This window comes from Loxodonta africana, chromosome 19 (genome assembly GCF_030014295.1).
Source record: "Loxodonta africana isolate mLoxAfr1 chromosome 19, mLoxAfr1.hap2, whole genome shotgun sequence".
In the NCBI taxonomy this organism is placed as follows: domain Eukaryota; kingdom Metazoa; phylum Chordata; class Mammalia; order Proboscidea; family Elephantidae; genus Loxodonta; species Loxodonta africana.
In genome coordinates, this window is record NC_087360.1 from 32,486,711 (window position 1) to 32,510,994 (window position 24,284).

Below are 24,284 nucleotides of genomic sequence, written 5' to 3' on the forward strand. Positions count from 1 at the left end.
GCTCCAACTTGATAATTCTAGGTAACTCTAAACAAACCTTAAGTAACAGAGCGTTTTCTGGCAATAGTCTCATCCTTGTCAGAGCCAGTAACTAAAAGCCAATACGTTGCAATCAATTATTTTATTTCCCAATCAGGCAACAGCCCCGACTTATGGCTTTCTTCCCTTTTTACGCAATGACTGTCCTTCTCCAGAAAATGCAACGAATCTGCCTCCAGCTTCATCCTAGGTGTGCAAAGAAAATACCGTTTTCAGAAAGTCCTTGGAAATTTATAATAATGTTCTATTCTGTTGACTCCTGTACCATCCAGTCATTTTTCTTTCCCATTACTCATAATAAAAAATATTTTAAATATAAATACAAGTCATAGTTCACTACATTGAGAACACCAAAGAATCACTATGAGTGTGCCACAGCCTTTACTCTCAGGTTAAAAGTGTATCGTTTTACAAAAGCACTACATTTCCAATGTAAAGAAAACATAGGATACACCAAGAAAATAAAAATCACTCTAAACCCTGTTGCCATTAAGTTGATTCTGACTCATAGCAACCACGTAGGACAGAGTAGAACTGCCCCATAGGGTTTCCAAGGAGTGCCCGGTGGAATCGAACTGCCAACCTTTTGGTTAGCAGCCAAGCTCTTAACCACTAGGCCACTACCCTAAAAAAGGCTTTCCAGTCACTTTTCGGTCTATGACTATATAAACTGTAGTTTCTTATCTAATACCTTCTAAAGTCTACATAGACTCCCATCACGTGTGAACCAGTCTTATATCACTGCGTGGCCCCCTCATGCCCAGGCTTTCTGTATTTTAAATCGCTGTGGTGAGCAGCCTCATGGGTCTGTACACAGACCTGGCTCTTCCTAGAAGTGGGGTGGATTCCTAGATGGAATTCTTGGGTAAACGGGTATACATATTTTCAAGGATTTTAATATATACTGACTAATCAGCACTCAAAAACATTCTACTAAGCTATTCTCCTACCAGCAGAGGGGACTTATTATTCTGATCCTTTGAAAACAGCAGGTATCTTGGCACGATGACCCATTTTCACATGCTTTTATTGCTAGTCTTACACATTACCTATTGACTTTTCTCTCCGGAAGAAGAGGGTTCTGCTCTCTCCAATGCATACCCTGACCACCTGCACCCCAACACTCATTCTGTCCCCTCCCCATCCAAATACAGCATTTCGCTGGTTCTAATTCTGTAAATGTGAGCCATAGCCCAGTTGTTTAGTCTTCCTTTCCTGCACAACCTTCCAGTTTTCCTGGTGTCAACAATGGTGTTTGGCTTCTCTCTACTCCATCTGTTCAATCACAGCAGTATTCCAGCAGGATCCTGAGGCCTTTGGCCAGCCTAACCTGCACTGGCCATTCTCTAGCACTGCACATGGCAGTGGGGACTCCCTGTTTTCTGGATTCTGTGCCTTTCTTATTTCTTTATCTTAATGGGGTACATCCTCCAGCACCCTACTGAGAAAGGCAGCACAAGGAGTATCTTTTTATGAGATCTTAAGGTGTCTTAAAATATCTTTTTTATACTCTCACACTTCACTGATGGGTTGGTGGGTACAGAATGTTAGGTTGGAAAAATTTCCCCTCAGAATCTTCTAGATTTCTGTGTCCTACTAAGAGGCAGATGCCATTCTCAATCTGCGTGAAACCTCTTCAGGAGTGGCTCCTCTGCCCCAATAGGGCCATTTTCACCCATGCTGAGCACTCAGGGACCCTTCCGAGCAGCAAAAGCCTGCCCTCTGGTTCAGGGAAATTGCTTCCCTGATGATTTCTCTGTTTTCCCTTTCTAGAACTCTATTTGGATGTTGGCAGTGGAAATTTTTTTACTGGTCTTCACTGGGGTGAGCTGGCTGGGATATTTCCAAAAGGAACCCTACTTTATCACTATCTTGAGGTCCTTTTCCTGGGCGCATCAGACTGGCCCCAGAAAGCTCCTCCAGCCTCCCAAATCCATAAGTGCACCTGGCTGCAGTGTCCAGGAGCTAAGAGGGGAAGAGCACGAAGGGCATCAACACTCAGCATGCAGGCTGTCACTTATTCATTCTTCTAGTTCAGTTCTACTAACCACTGTGCCTGATTACCCAAATCTGGAGATCTCCCATTATACCTTTTCCTCCAGCTTTCTCCTGCACAGCAAGGTTGGGGAAGAATGTTGTGGTTCTAACTATTTAACAGACACCTTGTTTTTAGATCCCATTTCTAGAGGTGCCTTTGGAGAACGCTATAATCTAAACCAAATTGCTTTACTTCTTTCCCCACAGCCTTTTTGCGATTCAGCTTTCCATGGTCTATTAAGTCAGTTCCCACTTGTCCTTCTGCTCTGGGGCTTCCAAAATTTTGTTGCAGCTGCCTCCTCTCCCACTGTCTTTAATAGCTTATTACTATTTACCGTCTCTTTAGTGGATGTTCAGGAAGGAATAGAGCTAAATTTGTATCTTCAATCCCATCTTTAACCATCCATTTCTTCTTAAATAGTCATTTATGAAGAAAACAGATTCAGCTGTGCCTGCCACCCTCACCACTTCCTGCTGTAAACCTATGATAGTCGGCCACCAGTCAGTCAGGACACCATCCCATGCTGAGTCAGGCTCTGGACTTCAGCAAGACAGGGCCTTAGGGAGGAGTTGGAAAGTGAGGTCTGCTGGTTAGACCACGGTTGCTCAGCTGGGCCTGGCGGATCCCCAACACAGTGTCAACCTGCAGCACGCCAAGGCCAGGAGTGGCCATGAGTAGGGATGGGGTGTGCTGACAGTACAGTGGTCTCTGTTCCCAAAATGCCCCAAATGCCAGAGAGGAGGAGTTTAGTGGTCCGGAGGAGCCAGCAATGATCCTGCAGCCAGGGACTGGCTGGTGACCGGTGCCATTCAGTGGCCCATCCTGAACAGGCTCACGGCACATTTAACCTACTCTTAGATCCCCAAGAGTCCAATCCTTTGAAAGAATGAATCAGAACAGCAATGGTTCAGAAGTGTTGGTGCTCTAGAACACATATCACACGTAGGTGATTGCTCCGCCCACAGATGCTGGGTGAAGTGGGCTACCTGCACAGGATATGCTGGATTTTATGAACAAATTCCCAGCACCCTGGAATAAGTTCTCATGAGGCAGAACTTTCCCTCTGCTGACTGTTCCTGCTCCCACCTGCAGCCTTTATTCCCAGGATCAAAAGAGACAGCACTAGCACCTGACAAGGGCCCTATGAAGATCAGCCTTTATTCCCAGGATCAAAAGAGACAGCACCAGCACCTGACAAGGGCTCTATGAACATCAGCCTTTATTCCCAGGATCAAAAGAGACAGCACCAGCACCTGACAAGGGCTCTCCGAACATCTGCTAGATCACTCCGATCATCATCGATGGGTGACATCAGGGCTATGGGACCAAGGAACACACAAGGCCTGAAGCTGGCCACAGACTGTCCACCACCTCTCACTGCCTTCATGATCTTGGAAAAGCTACTCAAGCTGTCGCAGCCAGTCTCTCAGCCGCTAACCAGGAGCAAATTCCCTTACTCCCAGGACACTTGTCTGACAACTGCAGCACACGAAGAGTGAGCCTGGTGGCAGGCTGGTCACAGCCTCAAAGCACCAATGTCTGCTCTGTGCTCAGCCCTACCCCCCCCCCCATCCACCCACTCAGCAAAAAAGGTGCTGCCCACAGACACTGACTGGAAGCTCAAGGTCTGTAGAGTGGACAGACACCTCACAGCGATAGTTAACAAGCATGGAGGCAACCCCAGAACACTGCTCGGCCTTGGAGCCTGTACCCACCTCACACAGCCTCTACAAGCCAGGCAACCAGGGACAGCAGGGCCCCCAAGACTGGGTGAAAATCACAGTCATACCCTTAGTGAGAATGGTAAGAATCCCTGCAGTCATCACTAGCAAATGAAGCCTCTCATTACCAATGAAATAAACTCACCTCTTCAACCTTTTTGACCTGTGGACGTGAATTCCTGATGAAAGTGATCTTACCAAGTTTAAATTCGTAATTGGGAATCCCTCTGTAAAAGAGAGAGAGAAGGAGAAATATCAGTTCCAAAAAAAAAAAAAGACTAGAAGTCATTTTTGAGATAATCAAGAAGTGTCCTCTTGGTGTCCCTCTCCCTGGGGGTCTCCTCTGGCCAGCCCTCGGGTACACCCAGTACCCTTCCAGGATGAAGACAGGCACATTCTAAGTCACTGGTTTCTTCATTCAGCACCAGCACCGTCATGCGCAGGGGTCTCTGCAGGTTCTGGGCCTGACCTGCATCAGGGGTCACCTAGAGGCATGAGAGGCCCTCACTGTCCCTGTCCTACGTCCTCACAGATCCTCCTGAACAGGCTGCACTCTCACCAAATTCATTTCACTCCTTATGTGACTGGGTAAAAAATGCCATTTCCAGCATTCTCTTTCAGCTCTAACACGTAACAGACAGCTGACATGTGTCACCCCTACCATAACCGTGACAGCCACTGGAGGAGGAAATCTGCTGGGAGAGTACCTTGACCAAACACTAGAAACATATTAAAGTGAGGCAGCTCCAGGCTCTTTGTTCTAGGGCAGCTGAGATAACGGCACTTGATGAATTCTTTGAAGTCACAACACAGTAAAAGATTATTAAATAGGAGCCAGGAAGGTATGAAGTAGGAGAGAGAGGGGATCAGGTACAAATCTCGGGAAAGCCATTTGGGAGTAGGTGGAGGCAGAACTGGAGAGGCAAGAGAGGCTGGCCTGCAGTGATCCTGGAGAGAGGCAGGGGAGGCACAAACTTCCCCGGGACACAGCACCGCCCACCCAGGACATGGTATGCTCCACCCACAAAGGAGAGCCAGCTTACCCTGACAGCCTCTCTGACTCAGGCTTTGTCTCTGAGTGGGAGGGTGGCTGCCCTATCTGGGGGTCTGGTCCAGACCCACCCTGGATGAGAACAAAGCAACCACAGACAACGTACCGCAGGAGTAGAGCCAGGGGGACTCACCTTTTAATGTCTCCGGGCTTGATTGGGGAGGGGCTGGGCTCTACGCCTTTCTTCTTTCCGTCCAGTCTATTCCCGGAGCCGGAGAAGGCCTAGACAGGCAATGGAAGTGTCTGTGCAGCTGATCTGCGAAAGCACGTGTGCTTTTTGTTCAGAGACTGCTGCAGGGGTGAATGCAGGAGAGTGCCACACGGAACCCTCAGGACTGAAGCCCTCATTCCCTCAGCTGTTGGAATGCTGGCAGCCCACAGACCTCCACTGAGGCCCTCTCAGGGGAATGCCTGAGCTGAAGAGACCCTTCTGGCCAAAGACTCTGCCCCCTGCCCAGGGAAAGCTCGAAGCCAATGACTGGCTGAAAAATTCTGGCCCCCGGCCTCTGCAGGGCCAACACAGCTCCCACTCTGTGGGGGACCAAGGCCTCTGCTGTGACCACATGGCAGCTCTATTTCTTCATCAGTCCAGTCCTCGCCCATCTCCCAGTGCCCCAATTCCCTGCACAACAGCCCAACCTGTTTTTCAGGGAGCCCAGCCTGTGGCAATGGAAGGCTGTGTTTGCAACTTACTTTCAAGAAGGAGGACATGTTTTTAGACAGAGATAAAGCAAACATAGTAACATTTGGTGAATCTAAGACAAGAGTGTGTTTTCATTGTACTATTTCAACTCTTTGATAGGCTAGAAATGTTTCCAAAAAAAAAAAAAAAAATTGGGCTGCCTTCCAGGGCTGTTGGGAGCCTTAAAGGAGAAGGTGGATGTAAAAGGGATTGGTAACTGAGAAGGTGCCAGATACGCATGTGGCACGTGCCCTGGAGGCAGACAGATGGCTCAAAGGGGCAGTTGGCATGTGGGAGCAAAGGAACTGAACATGTGGCCTGCTACTCACACGGAAGCCCAGCTCTCCAGCATAGCCGCTGTGGTCAGCTTCGCCATCCTGACAGGGAGAAAAGACTGGTGAGCTTCTCAGTGGGCGAGGCCCCAGCTTTTCCCTGGAGCCTCCCACTTCTACTGCTTTTGCCATCCACTCACAGCTAAGACACACCACTCCCCCTGGGTGTGGGCTGGAAGATTAGCGGGGAAGGTGACTGCATCAGCATCAGCAGAGGCAAAACATGAGCCCAGTGTGAAATACACTCTCAAAGAAGCATCTTTACAGAACAGGGCAGTGCGTGGCGGGTCAAAAAAATGCTGAAGAAACAACTTACTGTTGACTCCTCATGCGGGACTTGTCTTTCGGGTTCTTTGTAGCCCAAGGGAGCATCAAAGTCTACCTGTGTTTCCAAGATGAAAATAAAATCTTGAGGCATGGCCCACACTTAGGCTCCTTTATCTTTTTGCTTTCTTATTTGAGATAATTGCAGATTCCCATGCAGTTGTGAGAAATAATACCCAGGGATCCCTTGGATACATTGCCCAGTGTCCTCCAAAGGTGACATTTTACAAAATTATACTACAGTTATCATCACCAGAATATTCACACTGATACAATGCACCAATCTTCTTCAGATTTCCCAGTTTTACCTGTGCTCATCTGTGTGTATTAAATTCTATACAATTTCTACCACCACTGTCAAGATACTGAACAGCTCCAACCCAACAGTATCCCAGTCACCCTGGGATGATGATGTTCTTTTATAACTATACCTATCTCCCTCCTGTGCCCCTGTCCTCATCCTTGATCCCTGGCAACCACTAATCTGTCTTCCATTTCTATCATTCTGTCACTTGACAAATATAATATAAATGGAACCAGACAGTGTACAACCTTTGGAGACTGGCTCTCTTTGTTTAGCACCACTCCCTAGAGATCCATCCAGGGTGTTGTGTGTTTCAACAGTTCCTTCCTACTCAGGAAGCTCAGGAGGCTTCCTTAGCTTTCAAGAATGATATTCACTCCTTGGTAAGTATGAGCTCATTTGGGATTTAACCATCTCAGAACTGGTGGCAAACTCTGCTACCACCATCGGCCTTGAGTCAGATCCCAAGGTAGGTATCCTCCATGCTCTAAATAGTCCAAACAACTGTGTGACACACTCCTGGGGTACTGCCTGCAGAGGCCACCAATGCACTCACTCCTCACCCCCACCTGCTGGCCTGAGCTCACTGTACCAGACAAAGCCACTCACATTCATGTCACACTCAATGATGGACACAGCTTTGTCAGGTTTGGTCTCCATCACCCGCAGTTCGTAAATCTGGGGAAAGAACACAGCGGTCGGTGGGGTGGTTTTGTGTTTGTGGCAGCCCTGGGGCTTGTCACCATTTGTCAGCTACTGAGGCAGGTTCTACCCAGCTCCTGCAGACACAACATTCACACCCAAAACACCCTCCCCCCAGCCACCCCCCTTGCTTTGTCAAGGTGGCTGCAGCACAGCTGGCAGCCTTTATGCCCATCACTCAAACTGTACACCTCAGTCCATCAGTCAGTGGATCATAAAACCAGTCTCTCCTTTGGCCGGTGGCCCACAATACCACCTCAGTCATGAACCAACATCTGCATGCTATGGTTGATTTCTAGGACCCCTGTGTTATTTCACTGGTTTACTTGTCTATTCCAGTACCAATACCATACTTTACCTTATTACTGAAATTTTACGACACACCTTGCTATTTCACAGGGCAAGATGCCTCCCTAGTATTCTTTTGGAGTGTTCTGACTACTTTTAATCGTTGGCTTTTCTTCAGCTTGTCAAGCACCACAAAAAGCTACTTAGTATTTTATTGCAATTGTATTGATTCTACAGAATCAATACAGAATAACTTTGGAAGAACTGATATTTTACAATCTGGAATTCTCCAACACGTGACCATTACCCAAAAAAAACCCACACCCACTGCCATTGATTCTGACTCATAGCAACCCTCTACAACAGAGTAGAACTACCCTACAGGGTTTCCATGGCTGTCATCTATATGGAAGCAGACTGCCACATCTTTCTCTCATGGAGCAGCTTGTTGGGTTCAAACCACTGACCTTTTGGTTAGCAGCCAAACACTTAACCACTGCACCACCAGGGTTCCTTTTATATGTACCATAATACCTAATTATTCAGATCTTCCTTAATGTCCTTAGATGAAGTTCTCCCAAATTTTCTCCATACAAGTCTTACGTGATTGGCTAAGTACCTCAGATTTTGTTGTTGTTGCTGCTACCAATGGTGTCTTTAAGAAGATCACTTCTGGAGGTACAATTTTTTGTATCCTGGTTTTATGTCCTACTACCTTGCTTACATTAAGTTTCTTTAGGTTCTTTTGGGTTTCATTTGCTGACGATCACATCAGCTGAAGGTAATACATTTTGTTTCTGCCTTTCCATCCTTATTACTTTTAATTTTCTTACTCCAGAGCAAGGCTGAATAGAACCAGTAAATAGTAGGCATCTTTGTCCTGGTTCCTAAAATTAAAGAGAAGCTTCTAACATTTTATCATTGAGCACATTTGTCTCGCCATTCATTCACTTCGAAATATTTATCAAGTTTAGCTTTGTAAGAAACTGTCCCCCAGAGTAGTCATACCTTTTTGAATCCCTACCAGCAATAAACGAGAGCTCCTATAAAACCTGGCAGTGGGTTTTATTGCTCCACATCCTCACCAACATTTGTTGTTATCAGTTTTGGATTTTAGCCACTCTTACAGGTGTGTAAGGTCCCTGGGTGGCACAAATGGCTAAGTGCTCAACTACCTACCCAAAGGTTGGCAGTTTTAAGCCACTTAGCAGCACTGCAGAATAAAGACCTGGCGATCTGCTTCCATAGAGACTACGGCCAAGAAAAACCCATGGAGCAGTTCTACCCTGCACACATGGGGTCTTAATGAGTTGGAATCGACTCAACAGAAACAGGTTTGGTTTGAGCCCTGGTGGCACAGTAGTTAAGAGTTCGGGCTGCTAACCAAAAGGTCGGTAGTTTGAATCCACCAGCAGCTCCCTGGAAGCCCTATGGGGCAGTTCTACTATGTCCTAAGGACGGGTATGAGTTGGAATTGACTTGAAAGCAATGGGTTTTGGTTTCTCATTAGTAGTATTACATTGTTTTAATTTGCAATTCCCTAATGATATATGACTTGAGCATCTTTTCACATGCTTATTTGCCATCTGGTATTTCTTCTTAAGTGAAGTGTCTGTTCAGATCTTTAGCTCATTCTGCATTCAAGTTGTTTTCTTACTGTTGAGCTTCAAGAGTTCTTTGTATATTTTGGATGCAAGTCCTTTATCAGATACGTGTTTTGCAAATACTTTCTCCCAGATGCTGGCTCGTCTATTCATTCTCTTAACAGTGTCTTTAGCAGGGAAGTTTTTAATTTAATGAAGTGTAAATTATCTAATTTTTTTCATTCATGGATTGTGCTTCTCGTGTTGAATTTAAAAACTCATCCCCACACCCAAGGTCACCTAAATTTTCTCCTGTTATCTTTTACAAGTTTTACTCTTTTGTGTTTTACACTTAGATCTATGAACCACCTGGAGTTAATTTTTGTGAAGATATAAAGTCTATGTCTAGATTCATTTTTAGCATGTGAAAGTCTGGTTATTCCAGCACAACTTGGTGAAAAAATCATCCTTTCTCCATTAAATCTGCCTTTGCTCCTCTGACAAAGATCAGTTGATTGTACTTGTGTGGGTCTGTTTCTGGGCTCTCTATTCTGTTCCACTGATCTAGTTGCTTATTACTGTTTTGTCAGGACCAAAAGACAGCTCTATAGAAAAACTAAAAATCAGACCCACTGCCACTGAGTTGATTCTGACTCATAGCGACCCTACAGGACAGAGCAGAACTGCCCCTATAGGGTTTCCAAGGCTGTAAAACTTTACAGAGGCATACTGCCCCATCTCCTATGGAGCAGCTGGTGGGTTCAAATTGCCAACATTTCAGTTAAAAGCTGAGTGCTTTAATTACTGTACCACCAGGGCTCCTGGTAGCTCTATAGTAAGTCTTAAGATCAGGTAGTGTCAGTCCTCTGACTTTTTTTCTTCTTTTTCAGTATTGTCTAGGCTATGCTGGGTCTTTTGCCTTTCCATACTAACTTTAGAATCAGTTTGTTGATAGCCACAAAATAACTTGCTAAGAGTTTGATTGGGATCGTGTTGTATCTATAGATGACTCTGGAAATAATTAATATCTTAATAATAGTTAGTCTTCCTGTCCACGAACATGAAATATTTCTCCAACCTTGCTATAATCACTTATCAGTTCCAGGAATTTTTGTTAGTTCTTTGGGATTTTTTACAAAGACAATCATGGTGTCTGTGAACAAAGAGAATTTTATTTCTTCCTTACCAATCTGTATATCTTTTATTTCCTTTTCTCGTCTTATTGCACTAGCTAGGACTTCTAGCACAATGTTGAATAGGGATGGTGACAGGGAACATCCTTACCTTGTTCCCTATTTTAGGGGAAGCAACTAGTTTCTTGCCATTAAGTATGATGTTAATTGTAGGTTTTGTGTATATGTTCTTTATTGCATGTTGAGTTTTCACTTATTTTTATTGATAAATTAACTTTGAGATATAAATAAAGCAGAGGTAAATTTTAAACAACTCTCTTTTCCAATATTTTAGATGTAATTTTTGAAGTCTCATATATTAAACATTATCACCGCTTCCTTTACTATGATTTATCTTCATATTTGCCAATTTATTTGTTCACCATTCCTTACTGCATCCTAGCCTTTCCCTCTACAATGATGCTTATTCTTCAGGTATGTGTTTTTGAATTCCACTGGTTTAAAAAACAACTCTCAGATTTTATTTATCTGAAAACATCTTTCTTTTGCCCTTATCCTCTAAAGATATTTTTGGTGACAGTTACTTTCTCTTAGCAATTTGATGACATTCTGCTATTTCTGGCTGTAACTGTTGCTATTCAAAAGCCAGCTATTTGCTGTTCCTCTGTAAGTAGCTGTAAGAGTGGCTGATCCCTCTTAGTTGATATTTTGTATCATATCTGTAGTTTCACTGCAATGTGTGGACCAATTATTTATCAATCCTGTTGGGTATACCTTATACTTCCTGCAACTGTGGGTTAAAAATTCAGTTATTATCTTTTCAAAATATTGGCACTCCTCCATACTTTCCTACTAGAATTTTTATTGAGTGTACGTTCGACTTTCTCATTATCTTCAATCTCTCCATCTCTCATGTTTCAATTCCTTACTCCTCTGTGATGAATTCCAAGTTATTTCTCCAGATCTGTCTTTCATTTTATTACTTTCTTCTCAGCTGTGTCTAATCTGTTGTTTAACTGTTTTTCAAATATTCCTGATTATTTTCAATAGCCTTTTGTGGCTTGCTCAGTTTTACGATTCTATTTTTTACGTCCTTGAACGTTTTATACATAATTTATTTTATATCTTTACCTAAAAATTCTAATACTGATCGTCTTAGGGTTCTAATCTGCTTTAGTCGTTTCTGCTCTGGGCATCTGATGGTATTCTTATGAGGCCCTGTCTTCCCCGTGGCTGAGTCTCTCACCTTCTCATTGTAGTTGATGGCAATCACATCCCCAGTGGTCAGACAGGCAAAGTTTCTCAATGCATTTTCTAATCTGCAGACACATACTGTTAAGGCAACATGTCAAAATGGATACCTTAAATATGAAACAGGTTTCTGTGAGGGGCTCAGATGATTGACATTAGATGAACAGAAGTGAACCATGCTGGTACTAAAAACAAATAGCTGTAATGCAATGAATATTACTCAGCAATAAAAAGGAACTAACTCCTAACACATGCAATAACATGGATGTATCTCACAAACATCATGCTGAGGGAAGAACCAGCTACAGATGAGTATATATTACAAGATTCCATTCACATGAAACTCTAAGAAGATAAATCTAATATATAAGGATTGAAAGCAGGTCAGATGTTGCTGGGGCCAGGGATTGGATGGAGACTAGCCCAGAAGGCGCACAAACAGACCTTTGGGAAAGATCAAAACATTCTGATTATATAGGTGTATACATTTAACAGGAGCCCTGGTGGCACAATGGTTAAGCACTCAGCTGCTAACCAAAAGGTTGGCAGTTCAAACTCACCCAATGACTCCACAGGAGAAAGACCTAGTGATCTGTTCCCATAAATATTACAGCCTAGAAAATCCTGTGGGACTGTTCTATTGTCATATGGGGTTACTATGAATCAAAATTAACTCGAAGGACCCTAACAACAACATACATTTATCAAACTCATAAAACTGTATGTATTTTGCTGCATGTAAATTATACCTCAATGAAGTTGATTTTAAAATGGCTATGGGATCTCGGACAAAAAAAGAACAAATAAATCATAGATTCATAGATAGGTTCTCTCAAAAGTTCCTCAAAACCACTTATAGAGACAGCTTTTGAAAATAATCTGATCCTAAGTTTAGATCCCAATACATATAAAACCCGATACAAAATCAGAAGGGGCTATGGTCACAGAGGTACACTTCACTACCAGTTACTGACAGCCTAACAAGTGCTACAAGTGGAAGTTATGAAGGGAGACATTAGCCAGACTTCCCAAAGGACAGCTTCCTCTACGCAGGGTAGGAAGCCTCCAACACAAACAGTGCCATAGGCAAAGTGCTCAGCACAGCCGGTTTGTGTCCAGGACATGGTCAGCAACAGCTTCCTCCTGGGAATGGGCCTGAAGAAATCACACAGGTGAAGGGAGTAGAGGTTTTTGTTTTTTTGTTTTATTTTTTTTACTTTCTACCTGCCTACGGTGTTTAATTTTATTGCTGTTTTTTCATGCATGCATTTTTAAAAATAAGTAGGACTGAGCAGCTACTCTATACTATAATCTCAACAAACCAAAGTGGGGCCTCTGAGCTAGAGATCTCAGTCTTAGACCACACATAGCACATTCCTCACCCACCCTGTTCACCTCCTAAAATTACAAACCTCCAAGTCTGGCTTAAGTTCAGAGGAGAACATTAAAAAATACTAGAACCCCAAACCTTTGCTTTCTTGTTGCTGACAGACAGACAATGTTCTAAGTCAATTCTACCTATTGGTTTGCAGTCAATCAACCCTGATCCCGGGCAAACACAGAGTTTGGCCAGTTAATGGCTGAGCTCAGATGCCAGGGGTTCCACTGAGGAGAAGGAGTAAGGATCAGCAGGTCCCTCCTGGCATTGGAACATATATGCACACACTGACTGGGATTTGTGACTGATTCCACCTGAAAGAAGGGCTCCATTTCCCCCTGCCAGGGAATGTCTAGAAAAAGAGCCAGAAGAGGTCCGAGTACCCAGTGCATTCATTTAGGACCCAGGCCCCATGGCAGACAGGCTGGCTGAAAGCATTACTCTCAGATCATAACTTCAATCACAAACAAACATGTAGTTGCCAAAGTAGGCATATATTCAACAACTGCTTGCTGTGTAATGACTGTCAGCATCCCTCTCCTTGACTAGAAGGATCCTTCTTATTTAAAAGGATACACTGCTTTGGGGTTGGTGATGTCCAGGAAGTCAGGACTCTGAGGCTGGAATTTGGAGTATGTGGCTACTTGAAGGTTGACACTCTCCACCTGAACCAGGCCCCCTTCTTCCAACAGCAAATTCTGCATCATCTAAAAAGGAAGAAGAATGTTACATGAAGTTAAGCAGCCGACACCACCCCCACCTATCCACACACCAGATGGGCCAAATCTTACATTCAGATGGCCTCTTACTTTCGGTCTTCTGAGGCAAGGACTTGGAGACAAGTAATTTAATTGAGACACGATGTGAGGAAGGAGGAAAAACTGTGTGTGTGCACACGTGCACAAGTGAGAACAAGATGAGAAAAAATGTGGAATGAAAAAGGCCGATAAAGGGGTGTTACTGAGGCCGCTGCAGCAGGCAACCTGAGTGTGCCTCTGCTGGGACCCTGAGAAGCGACACACCACTTCCCAGATCGTCCACCAGAAGAACGGGCAGTGCGGCATCGGCCACCAGCTCCAGGCCTCCCAGGAGTGCTCCCTCTCCACACTTTTAAGCTGCCCACAGGCAGCAGGCCCGGTAAGCTCACCCGGTGTGGACAAAGCCCTATGGGCAAATACGGAAAGGTGTGTTCCTTGTGCTTGAGGGGCCACACTCAAGGTAGGACGATGACAGCACAACGTAAGTGTGACTCTGCACAGCATTGCCACCACACTAAGGCTGAGGAATGGTGACAGCACCAAAAACGTCTGCTACAGGGGTTAATATAAAACCTCTGTTAAACCACTATGCAAGGTAGACCACAGCTGAAGAGTGAGACGGAAAGATGAACAAAGGCCTGTGAGTATCTGGTATGCAAGGAACTCAGACCACTGCAGTAGGGCCAAGACTGTGAAGTCAGAAGCAAGGAGGTGGGGCCAGAAACAAGAAAACCTCTAAGTCCTGGAATGCTTTTTTCCTTTTTTTGCCTTAAACCTTCCTTAGAAAGAATTTCAAACGTATACGAATGCAGCACGAGTGAACCTTCATCTACCTATCTCCAGCTCCAGCAATCATCAGGTCACGGCTGATCTTGTTTCATCTATCACCACCCCTCTCCAGGGCACCACCAGGCACCATCACATCCCCTCCTAAAATGCTGCACCCAGGGTGGCACTATCAGACAATCTATTCTCAAGTTAATCCTGCAGCAGTATGGAGACTCCGGGCTCCGCTATCCTGCAGAGGATGATGAGAGGCAGGTGGGTGGTGACTAACAGCCCAAGAAGAGTGGACCAAGGGATGCTGTGTAGGTAAGAGGAAGGGAACACAGCCAAGAGGCAGGGCTTGCCAAGTGAGGCCTAGAAGCGATGCCAGGGCCAAGGAAGGTGGTGTGGAGCTGTTAGTCCATAAATGAGGCCAAGAGAGTGTGCGGGACCACATGAGACAACCTGTGGAGGCCCCAACACACTTAGGAAGACACCAGCATTGAAACAGGCTCATCAGGCATGGACCAGGAGACTGGGAACTACAGAAACTGAGGAGTGATCACTACATTAAATGCCACAAGCAGGCTGAGCAGGATGGAGAGGATTTGGTGGCTAAGAGGTTCTGGTGACCTTGGAGAGTGATGCTTTAATGGAAAGTGCTGGAAAAGTCAGAAGTCAGACTGCCAAGGGACAAGCTTGTAGTCCCTTAGGCAGGCTTTCTGGGGAAATCTGTCAGTGAGGGAAGGGGGATAACCAATGGCATGAAGCCCTGAGGCCCGGGCAAGCCCCTGAGAAAAGCCTGGCCAGGCAGAAGGAGGGGTAAAGCTAGAGGAAGGACACAGCTACAAGTGGCTTGGCTACAGAAATCTTATCTAAGTCATCGAACACCTCAGATACCAGTAGAAAGGCCTATGACCTTTGAAGCTGACTTGCCCTGAAGAAGCCTGGGAGCTCCAGGTGGGATGGAGCCAGCCCACCAGCCAACAGGAAGTACATGTTCACACACCCTCCTAAGAGTCAGAAGACCCATAGGCCCAGCTCCACAACAGCCACTGGAAGGCCCCAGGCAACCACCTGCCCATGCCCAAAGAGCTGGAAAGACAGCCCTCATACCCCACACCAGCTCCACACTCCACACTACTTAGAGGCCTCCCAAGGGGACACGATGTCTTTCATAAAAGGCCTTTAGTTTATTTTCTGGCCCCAAGTGGTCTGGGAGTGTGGACAAATGGCCATCCAAATTCCAATGTGTGAGTTGGAGGGGTACAGAGTATCCCTCCAGCGTCACCATCTCCTCTTTCACCTCATAGATGAGCCGCAGAGGGGCCTCTCTGTGGGTCAGGAATGGATTGGGGAGGGAGCCGCTTCCAACATTTCAGCCACTCACAGAGCAGCTACTGAGACCAGGCACTCTATTAAACAAGCGGGACATGGCCTCATGCTCATGAGGGGCACCTACAGACACAAAGACAGCAAGGTGCTGAACAGCAAGTGTTGTGAGGGTACCCCAAGGACACAGTGAAGGGGACGGCAACCAGGAGGGAACTGCGTCAGGCCTGGGCTTTGAGGTGTGAGTAGGAGCTCCCCGCAGACCAAGCCTGGGTAGGCATGGGCCACCAAGTAAGGAAGCAGCCCAGGAAAGGCCGGGAAGCAGGACACTGAGATCTGAGAGCCGAGCTCCTAGGGCTGATGAGAAGTGGGCCAGGCCCAGAACTTGTGAAGGGACCAAGATTCCAAGTTGAGGTGCAAGGGTGGGTTGTGGGCCTGGGGGATCTCCCAGGCCACCTAAACAAGGTAACCCACTGCAAGAGGGAACAATGTTCAGAACCTCTGATCATATTTCACCTCAAAAAATAAAAGGCTTAAACACATTCTTTCGAGAGTTCCATGATCGCTGCGATAGGGGACCGGGGGCAGTGAGTGTGGCTGGTGAGGTGGTGTCTATGCATTCCCAGCCCGGTCCACAGAGTCTATCAGCACATCTGCCACAATTAAAGGACTAAGACAAGGACAAGCTGTTGCCTCTGTGTGTTTTCCAAAACTAAGCATGCCAAAGCTGGGGAGAAGAGGAGGGAAGAGGGAGCCAAGCAGGGCCTTTGCCCCAGACCCAACCAGAGCCATTCCTTTGAAATTCTGACACGCTGGATTTCTGCACGAGACCTTATTAGAACAAACAACCCTCAGGCAAATACAAGGGCTTACAAAGGCTCACTTTTACAAAAGACTGCACTGAAGGACAAAAGGGAAGAGCTCCAGCCAGGGCTCTCCTCCACTGAGCCCCAGCATCTCACCTGCATACTGGGAGCATGGCCTGGCCCACCACGGAGCGGGACAGGCACCGACTGGCCACTCTGCCACGTGCTGTTCATGCAAGAGGTGTGGTGGGGAGGGCCACATCCCACCTCTCCTGTGCCCTACCTAACCAATGCACGTCACCCCCACATGGAACCCTCTCCATAGGCTCCTCCCTAAAATGTTGGTGCAGTTTTGCAGGGCTCTCTGAGGGGCACATGCCCCAGGGCAAGCTCTGAGGGCTCTCCGCCCTAGAGGTTGGCCCTACTCATGACTGGGGTCAAGCTAACAGCACACAAATGGAGAAAGCAGGAGTGCAAAAAGAAAGTAACTGTTTCTGCAGCTACTAAGCTGAGCACTTCGGAAAGACTCATCTCAAGGTAAGTTTCTAAAAAACAAAAAATACTGTGATAGAATGAGGGAAGAAAACTGCAAGCAAGTCGGGGGAAAACTCTAACACTCTGTACTTAGACCACTTCCGAAATACTACTTTGGCTCCATTTTTTAAAAAAAAAAAAAACCTGACAGGAAATCACAGGTCATACAGTATGACTACGGTTTATATGCAAGCTACTGACAATTCTCACAACAACAGGCCCTTACTCTACAGCTCGACTGGTGAACGCCTGTGCATTTATAGTGAAAACACAATGTTTGGGGCACACAGCATTGTTTAGAATCCCCCGTGACAAACTCCTCTGACTGACCAAGTCTTCGTCAGATCAGAGCAAAGTCTCCTGTTGCTTCATCGCCTTCTGAAATAAGTTGAGCCACACTGCCCCAATGGCAGGCAGAGCCAGGACTCTCATGCACACACACTGGGAGGACATCCCTGCCTAAGAGACCCCAACACCCTGTGACGGGCCTGCTCCTCTACTGGGCCATGCAGAGCACCAAAGGGACACAGCCTCTCAGAGACCTCGGAAGCACCACTCACCCAGTGCGGGAGGTAGCAGATGCCCTCGTCGGCCACAAACTCCAGCACACCGCAGTGCGTCATGCGGTCCGAATTCTTGTTGGTCAGTTTGAACAGCATGGGATAGGTGATGTTAAGTCGGCCTAAAGAAGAGACAGATTATGAGTGTTGACCACACAGGCACTGCTCAGGAACGGCTTCCATGAAAGGACGGCCCACATTCACCCAAAGCCTCCCCCTGGAAAGCAGCCTTTCCCAGGCTCCCATCAGAGAAGCACTCAGACTCCTGTGAGGTACTTGGACCCTCGGGGTCTGTCCACCCACTAGACCCCCAGCTCCTCAAGGTAAGGATGAGTCACTCCCTCCAAAAGCACAGAGCCTGGCCCAGAGCAGAAACCAGGAATGTCTGGTACATCTCAGGAACGCACCACTGGTTTAACCTGACAACTTTCTGAAATCAGGAACTTAAGTACTATGTACACTTATTCATACTTAATTTAAGTGTCCATCACGTGTCAGACAAAATCCCTGCCTTTGAAGGTTTCTAGGCTAGTAGGGCAAGAAAGAAAACAAGTACGCTAAAATGCTGCAGGTACTGTGGGAATGGAGGGGGCTAAGGAATGCAGGCCCGTGAGAGAGGACTCACAGACTCTTATAGGATGAGTTCTCCAGGCAAGTCACCAGGCAGGGCAGGGCCAGGGCAGGGCCAGGGAGGGAATTCCAGGCAGAGGAGTAGCTTGAGCAAGGGCATGGAAATGAAGAGTAGACTGGCCAGTTCAGAGAATGGTTGGCAATCAGGTGTGGCTGGAGCATGAGAGACGGCATGGGAGGGGCCGGAGTGTGGAGGGAAGCCAGGCCAGCCCACCACAGAGTGGGGAGCATAGTGCTCTGTCTCCTGGTCAGGAGTGTGGGCTTTCAGCAGTCCTAACATAAGTTCCCTCAATCCGGTGGCCCATGAGACCAGGGGTGCACACAGGGCCAGAGCCCGGCAAACAGGACTGCTGGCATGCCAGACTCAGGAAGTGCAGTGGGGCATAGGCTGGCAACTGAAGGAGGACAACCCTAGAGACTTGGGGAGCTGGGGCAGAGGTGTGAGACAGTAGTGATGGTATTCGGCACCTACCGGGACCTCAGTGAACCTTCCCAGAATGGTGAGGTAGGCACCACCATTATCCCCTTTTGTCTAGGGGGAAGTTAAGCCACACAGGTTAAGTGACATGCCCCATGTCAGGATCCAAACCCAGGCTACTGGCTCAAGTCTGGGGACTATACTGTCTTTAGCTTGTAGGTTTACGTAAACAGGTTAACAAAAATTCCACTCAGAAACAAGAGGTACAACAGACTCCGTGGGGTCTCTCTAAAAATTCTAAATAAATCAAATAAAGATTGCTTGGCCAGGAAGCTACAGGTAGGCAAGGAAGAGCCTCCAGAAGTAGCACCTCCCTGCAGTAGAGATGGATTCATGCCACAAACACTCCCAAGTCTCCAAAGGCTGTGCTGCATCTGTGCTCGGGGTTTTCCACGTCTGGGTGGTGTGGAACTGGGCTCTCCAGGACGCTCTCACTGGATGAGGAGTGGGGGAAGAGGAGAAAAGCGCCATGGCTCCGACAACCTGTGGGTCTTTCTTGTTCCTTGCGAGAAACATGGAGCACAGCAAGGGGAACACCTCTACGGGCAGAAAACAATAGCTCATGTTTGGACACGCTGAGGATGAGATGTGGCAATGGAGTTAGAAACGCGGGCCTGGAGCTTAGGAACAATGTTTGGTGTGGAGATGGGAAACCTGCCTCTCAAGCATCCTCTGGTCAATCAACCTCCAGCCTTTGGGAGAAAGCCTAGAAAGTCCAACCAGCATCAGCTGCCCCAGCACTGGGAAAAGTAGTTGACACTCACATCTTCCTTTAATCCTGCTGGGATCCCGGTGTCCACACAAGTACGGGTGGGGAGCAGGGACCTGAAGTGCCTAAGGCATCGAAGCTGTGCATTCACTGGCCCCGCCTATTCTGGACACATGGCCACCACTCCACATTGCCTCGCTCTTGGGCACTCGTGACGTGGTTCTCCCACTCAGCATGCACCCTCGAGGAAGAATTTCCCACCCAACATGATGAAGGATGCCTGCGTCTGCATATACTGAGAAGCCTATGCCCAGTGGTCTTGGTGTCCACCTTTACTTTCCCTATGTTATCAAGTCACTTAGAAGATACTTACTGAGTTGATCAAGGGCAGATGGCGGCATGATTACTGCAGAAAGAACATTTTTAGAATATTAACAAAGAAAAAAAAAAGCCAAAATATAGTTTCTATTTTATCCAAAAAAAAAGTTTTAAACAGTATTTTGGGACAGCTAAAATTTCATAATGCTATTTCATGAAGAATCATACTTGATGTAATTTATTTTGGGGAACTGAATGGCTGCGGGTCATAAATCTAATTAGAATTAAGAACCCTTCTTCACCCTCCCTTCCACTTATCAAGTCTGGGACAAGTAACATTTTTACTGTAACATAACACTAGCTTCTGGTTACCCTGTGCAAAATAATGACTGTTGGAGGCTACAAGCATTGCACGCTTAGGGGCAGGAAAGGTTTCTATACAAAATAAAAACAAGCACATACTCTTCCCTCCTTTCTCCACATCTGACCTGTCATTAGGCCCTGCTAGCATGGACACAGAGAAGCAGCGGTACTGGGTGGAGAAGCGGTTCTGGAAGACCCGGGGAATTGGGTGGTCAAACATATTGAAGGAGAACTGGAAGGAGAAAAGAGATGTCAGTGTCAGAACAGAACAAAGGTACATTTCTTCATGTCAAATGCCAAAACACATCAGGGTAATTAATGCTGCTAAATGTCAAAGAACAAAAAACATACTAAAATCTTGATTAACCCTTGTTGGTTGTGTTGAGTTGACTCTGACTCATGGTGACCCCATGTGTATCAGAGTGGATCTGTGCTCCGTAGGATTTTCAAATGTTGATAGTTCAGAAGTGCCAAGCCTTTCTTCCAAGGTACTTCTGGGTAGACTTAAACTGCCAACCTTTCAGTTAGCAGCTGAGCACTTTACTGTTGGCACCACCGAAGGACTCCTCATTAACCCTAATACTGGGGAAGCGGTGCATTCTGACAGAAGCACTTCCCAGGTAGAAGGTTTGTCGCAAATCTCTGTGGTTCGACCTTGTCTGCCACCCTCAGTCTTGTCCCTCTTGTCTCCACCATTCTTAGAAAGTATGGTCTTACTAAAATACAAAACTGGCCATGTCAGTTCTTTCCTTAACCTCTTTCACCCTGCAGCCCTCCTAAGGTTATACAGGCAGGCCTCTCAGTGGCTCACAGAGATCTGCTTTCTGGTAAACCACAATCTCCTACACCTGCCATACTCCTACCCAGGCTACTTCCTCTGTCTGGAGGACTTTCCAATTTTCATTAACTTAACACTTACTAACTTAAAGGCACATATTTACTGTGTGACTCTACTATCTGCCAGGCTCTGTTCTAAGCATCAAGGAAACATCAGTGAACAAAACAGATAAAATCTCTGCCTTGGTGGAGCTGAATCCAAAACAGGGGACAGAAGCAAAAATAAACATGTATGTCATGTGGTAATAAATACCCTGAAGACAAAAAAGCAGGGTAAGGAGATCAAGGGCACCTGGGTATGCTATTTTATATAGGTGATTAGGAAAGGACCCTGCATAGAGACCTCAATGCCATGAGAGGAAGCCAAGTAGAAAACTAGGAAAGGCACTGCAGGCAGCAGGTGCCCAGTGCATCTTTTCACCTGGCTCCCCATGACCACCCTTTCCTTTCTCCAGGAAGCGTTCCCTACTCTACCAAGAATTAGTGCTAGTGCCCTTCAAATGTGCTCTCACTGCACAGAGTAGGTACACATACTGTGCTACTTCCTCACGTTTAAATAACTAAAGCCAAGGCAGGGTACCATTAAAAAAGGAAGATCCAAGCTCATAAAGACTGTGGACTAAGATGTGGCTTAGAAAACACACTACACATCCACTTGGGGTCTTCTCAAAGTACCGGAACTACTGTGACATTTCAAAAAGAATAAAATCTCACAATAGACAAACACTTCTTGACTTGATTTCAAATGTACATTAAGCAGAGGGGAAAACCACCTAATGATAATTAATTACAAAATAGTTTACTAAAAAAAAAGTTGCCATCAAGTTGATTCCGACTCAGAGCAACCCTACAGGACAGAGTAGAGCTGCCCCACAGGGTTTCCAAGGAGCGGCTACTGGATCCAAAGTGCCAACCTCCTTTTCATTAGCAGCCAGCCAATCTCCTAACCACTGTTCCACCAGGGCTCTAGCAATTCCAAAATCAGCAAGCTGAAGCAGCTGTATTCCTATAGGCAAAACAGTACCCTCTTGCTTAAAATCTCACATGGTTCTTCACACTCTAGAACTCTCACACAGTAGTTTTCAAACTTTTGTGTCTTTCTTCTCTCAAACAACACAACTCTACTCAACAAAATCTTAGCCAAAGGCATAACAAGTAAAACAGAGTGTCTGGATGAAGAAAGGGAGAAAAGTGGGGCCTCCTCTGACTACCTCACACTACACCACTCCATCTAAGCTGTACTCTTTGCAATATAAAAGAGGGAAACGTGCACAGAGTTTGCAACACCCTTAATAATGTGCCTTCAATACACCCATGAACCTGATCTTCTGTCCCTCCCTATTTCTTACTTTGTAACTTCAATGCTTTGCATACTGCCTGGTGCATATCATGTATTCTATAAGTCTCTTAAGTGGATGAACTTGGGAACAGAAATACGATTCAACAATGACACACTTTTACTAAAATAAGCAGGTGATACTGAGGCAATGCTGTACAACGGTTGTAATGAGGCTGAACATTGCAGCCAGCCCGACTGGGCTTCAAATCTCCACTGCTAACTTTTGTGACCTCCAGTAAGCGATCTTCCTCATCTTTAAACCTTAGTTTTCTCATGGTTGGAAACCCTGGTGGCGTAGTGGTTAAGTGCTACGGCTGCTAACCAAAGGGTCCGCAGTTTGTAATCCACCAGGCGCTCCTTGGAAACTCTATGGGGCAGTTCTACTCTCTGTCCCATAGGGTCGCTATGAGTCCGCACTGGGTTTGGTTTCCTCATGGTTAAAATGGTAATAATCCTTGTCTCCAAGGGGGTTGTCAGGACTAAACGGGATAAAGTGTGATTAGGAACGATAAGTACAAAAGAAAAGGTGTGTAACAAAAAAAAGCAGACATTAGCTACTATTGTTATCATTACTAAACATAACGCCACTCTACGTAAGAAGGTACCAACACAACCGAGGCATGAACCCGGAGGCACAAAGTTCCCGAACTAGGGCAAGAGCAGGGAGTCCCGCCCAGGGAGATGCCCCTTATGTATTTTCCGTGGGGAGCCCTTGATTCTGCTTCCCACTCCCAAAAACCTTTCAACCAATTTAGTGTTTATGAACACCTGTTACGTGCCTAACACTTAGGCACCAATGGGTGGACACAAACGTAGAAGGTTTAAGGAGCCCACCGTCTAAGAGGAAAATGCGAGCCATGCCCTGGACAAGCGGTGATAAGCAGACGCCGTTTTGGGCAAGGCGCGACTAGTGCCCGATGCGCCCAGGACCAGAGGCGGCCGGGTCCAGGCCGGGTGACTCGGCATCTCCGCTGTCATCTCGCCCGGTCCCGCCCGTCCGCCCGTCTGCTCCCCCCCCGGGCTAGGCCTGGTCGCCCTCACCATAACTGACACCTCCGCCTCGCAGGCGCCGCTTCTTCCAGGGAACGTAACGTGGTGAGACCGCCGACCGCGCTCCCTCTCACAGCCTACACCGCCGCTGCGGCCACCACCTCCACAGCCGATCCGACGCCCCGTAGGCTCACCGGAAGTGACGGACCTGGAACCTGGGCAGGGGAGTGCTGAGACCAGGGGTCGGCTGCAAAAGGGAAAAAGCCAGACAAAGAGTCTGGAGTCTAGAATTTCCCAGGAATAAATTCTATAGTATCCTTTCGTAGCAGGATTCCCACTCTAGAGATAATTTTTCTTATTATTTTAAATTACGTCTTGATAGTACTCCCCTCCAGACGAACTTAGTAGGACCCATTCCTTTTCTTGACTACACTACCCAGAATGCAATTAGATCTTCCGGCCTTTGCGTCAGCCATCGAAATCTCGGGCGGAAGTGAACTACACATGCCCCCTTTAAAGTGGAGCGAGAGCCTATTGAAAATGTAAAGCTGACGATCTCATTCTACGTATAACTAAATTTAACTTATGGAGGGAAGGTTTTTTGTCCTGGAGTTCCCAGTGAGAGATAACGGTATTTTCTTCCCGAAGTAATAATGTCCACCGAGACGCGGGTTTCTGGGTCAACGGAAGTCACAGTTGAAAGAGGCAACAGTGTTTGCGTCCTGCCGAGTTTTGACGGCTTTTTCCACCGGAAAGGCGGTGCTCTAGTGCCCGCCCTCAATATGCCCCAATCAGAAAGGAGGCAGGGCTGAGACCGAGCAGCTATTGATTGGCAGCCCCTGGGCCAATCGGAAAAGCCCTGCTTTGGCGGGAGTCTTGATCGCCGCTGGGGCTCACTGTATCCCAGATCTTATGCTAGGCGTCCGGCCACCGTGGACATGTTCCTGTCCGATTTCCGCAAGGAGTTCTACGAGCTGGTCCAGAGTCAGGTGAGCCCCAGTCTGGACCCCTGGCCTACGTCTTGTCGGGAACAGTGGGT

The 24,284-nt window shown here is 46.6% G+C and overlaps 2 protein-coding genes across 4 annotated transcripts in view; one reads left to right on the plus strand and one right to left on the minus strand.

Moving 5' to 3' along the window:
- Window positions 1-102: 102 nt before the first annotated feature.
- UFD1 (ubiquitin recognition factor in ER associated degradation 1) lies at window positions 103-23,601 on the minus strand. 3 transcript variants are annotated; one of them, XM_010598784.3, is made up of 12 exons: window positions 23,297-23,601; window positions 20,179-20,311; window positions 19,772-19,804; window positions 17,582-17,703; window positions 13,403-13,533; window positions 11,444-11,516; window positions 7,101-7,169; window positions 6,180-6,245; window positions 5,861-5,908; window positions 4,983-5,071; window positions 3,944-4,025; window positions 103-225 (listed from the first exon to the last, which is right to left on the minus strand). In XM_010598784.3, the coding sequence occupies exons 1-12, from the start codon at window positions 23,297-23,299 to the stop codon at window positions 151-153; spliced, it is 924 nt and encodes a 307-aa protein (XP_010597086.1). In that variant the 5' UTR covers window positions 23,300-23,601; the 3' UTR covers window positions 103-150. The 3 variants fall into 3 exon arrangements, with proteins under 3 accessions (XP_010597086.1, XP_023415072.1, XP_010597087.1); XM_023559304.1 differs by lacking the exon at window positions 23,297-23,601 and adding an exon at window positions 19,000-19,123 and having other exon boundaries at window positions 20,205-20,312; XM_010598785.2 differs by lacking the exon at window positions 23,297-23,601 and having other exon boundaries at window positions 20,205-20,312.
- Window positions 23,400-24,284, plus strand: part of CDC45 (cell division cycle 45) — a 36,681-nt gene continuing 35,796 nt past the window's right edge. Inside the window, exon 1 of the mRNA XM_064272543.1 lies at window positions 23,400-24,234. Coding sequence (XP_064128613.1) covers window positions 24,184-24,234 — 51 coding nt within the window. The 5' untranslated portion in view covers window positions 23,400-24,183. The remainder of the gene's footprint in view (window positions 24,235-24,284) is intronic.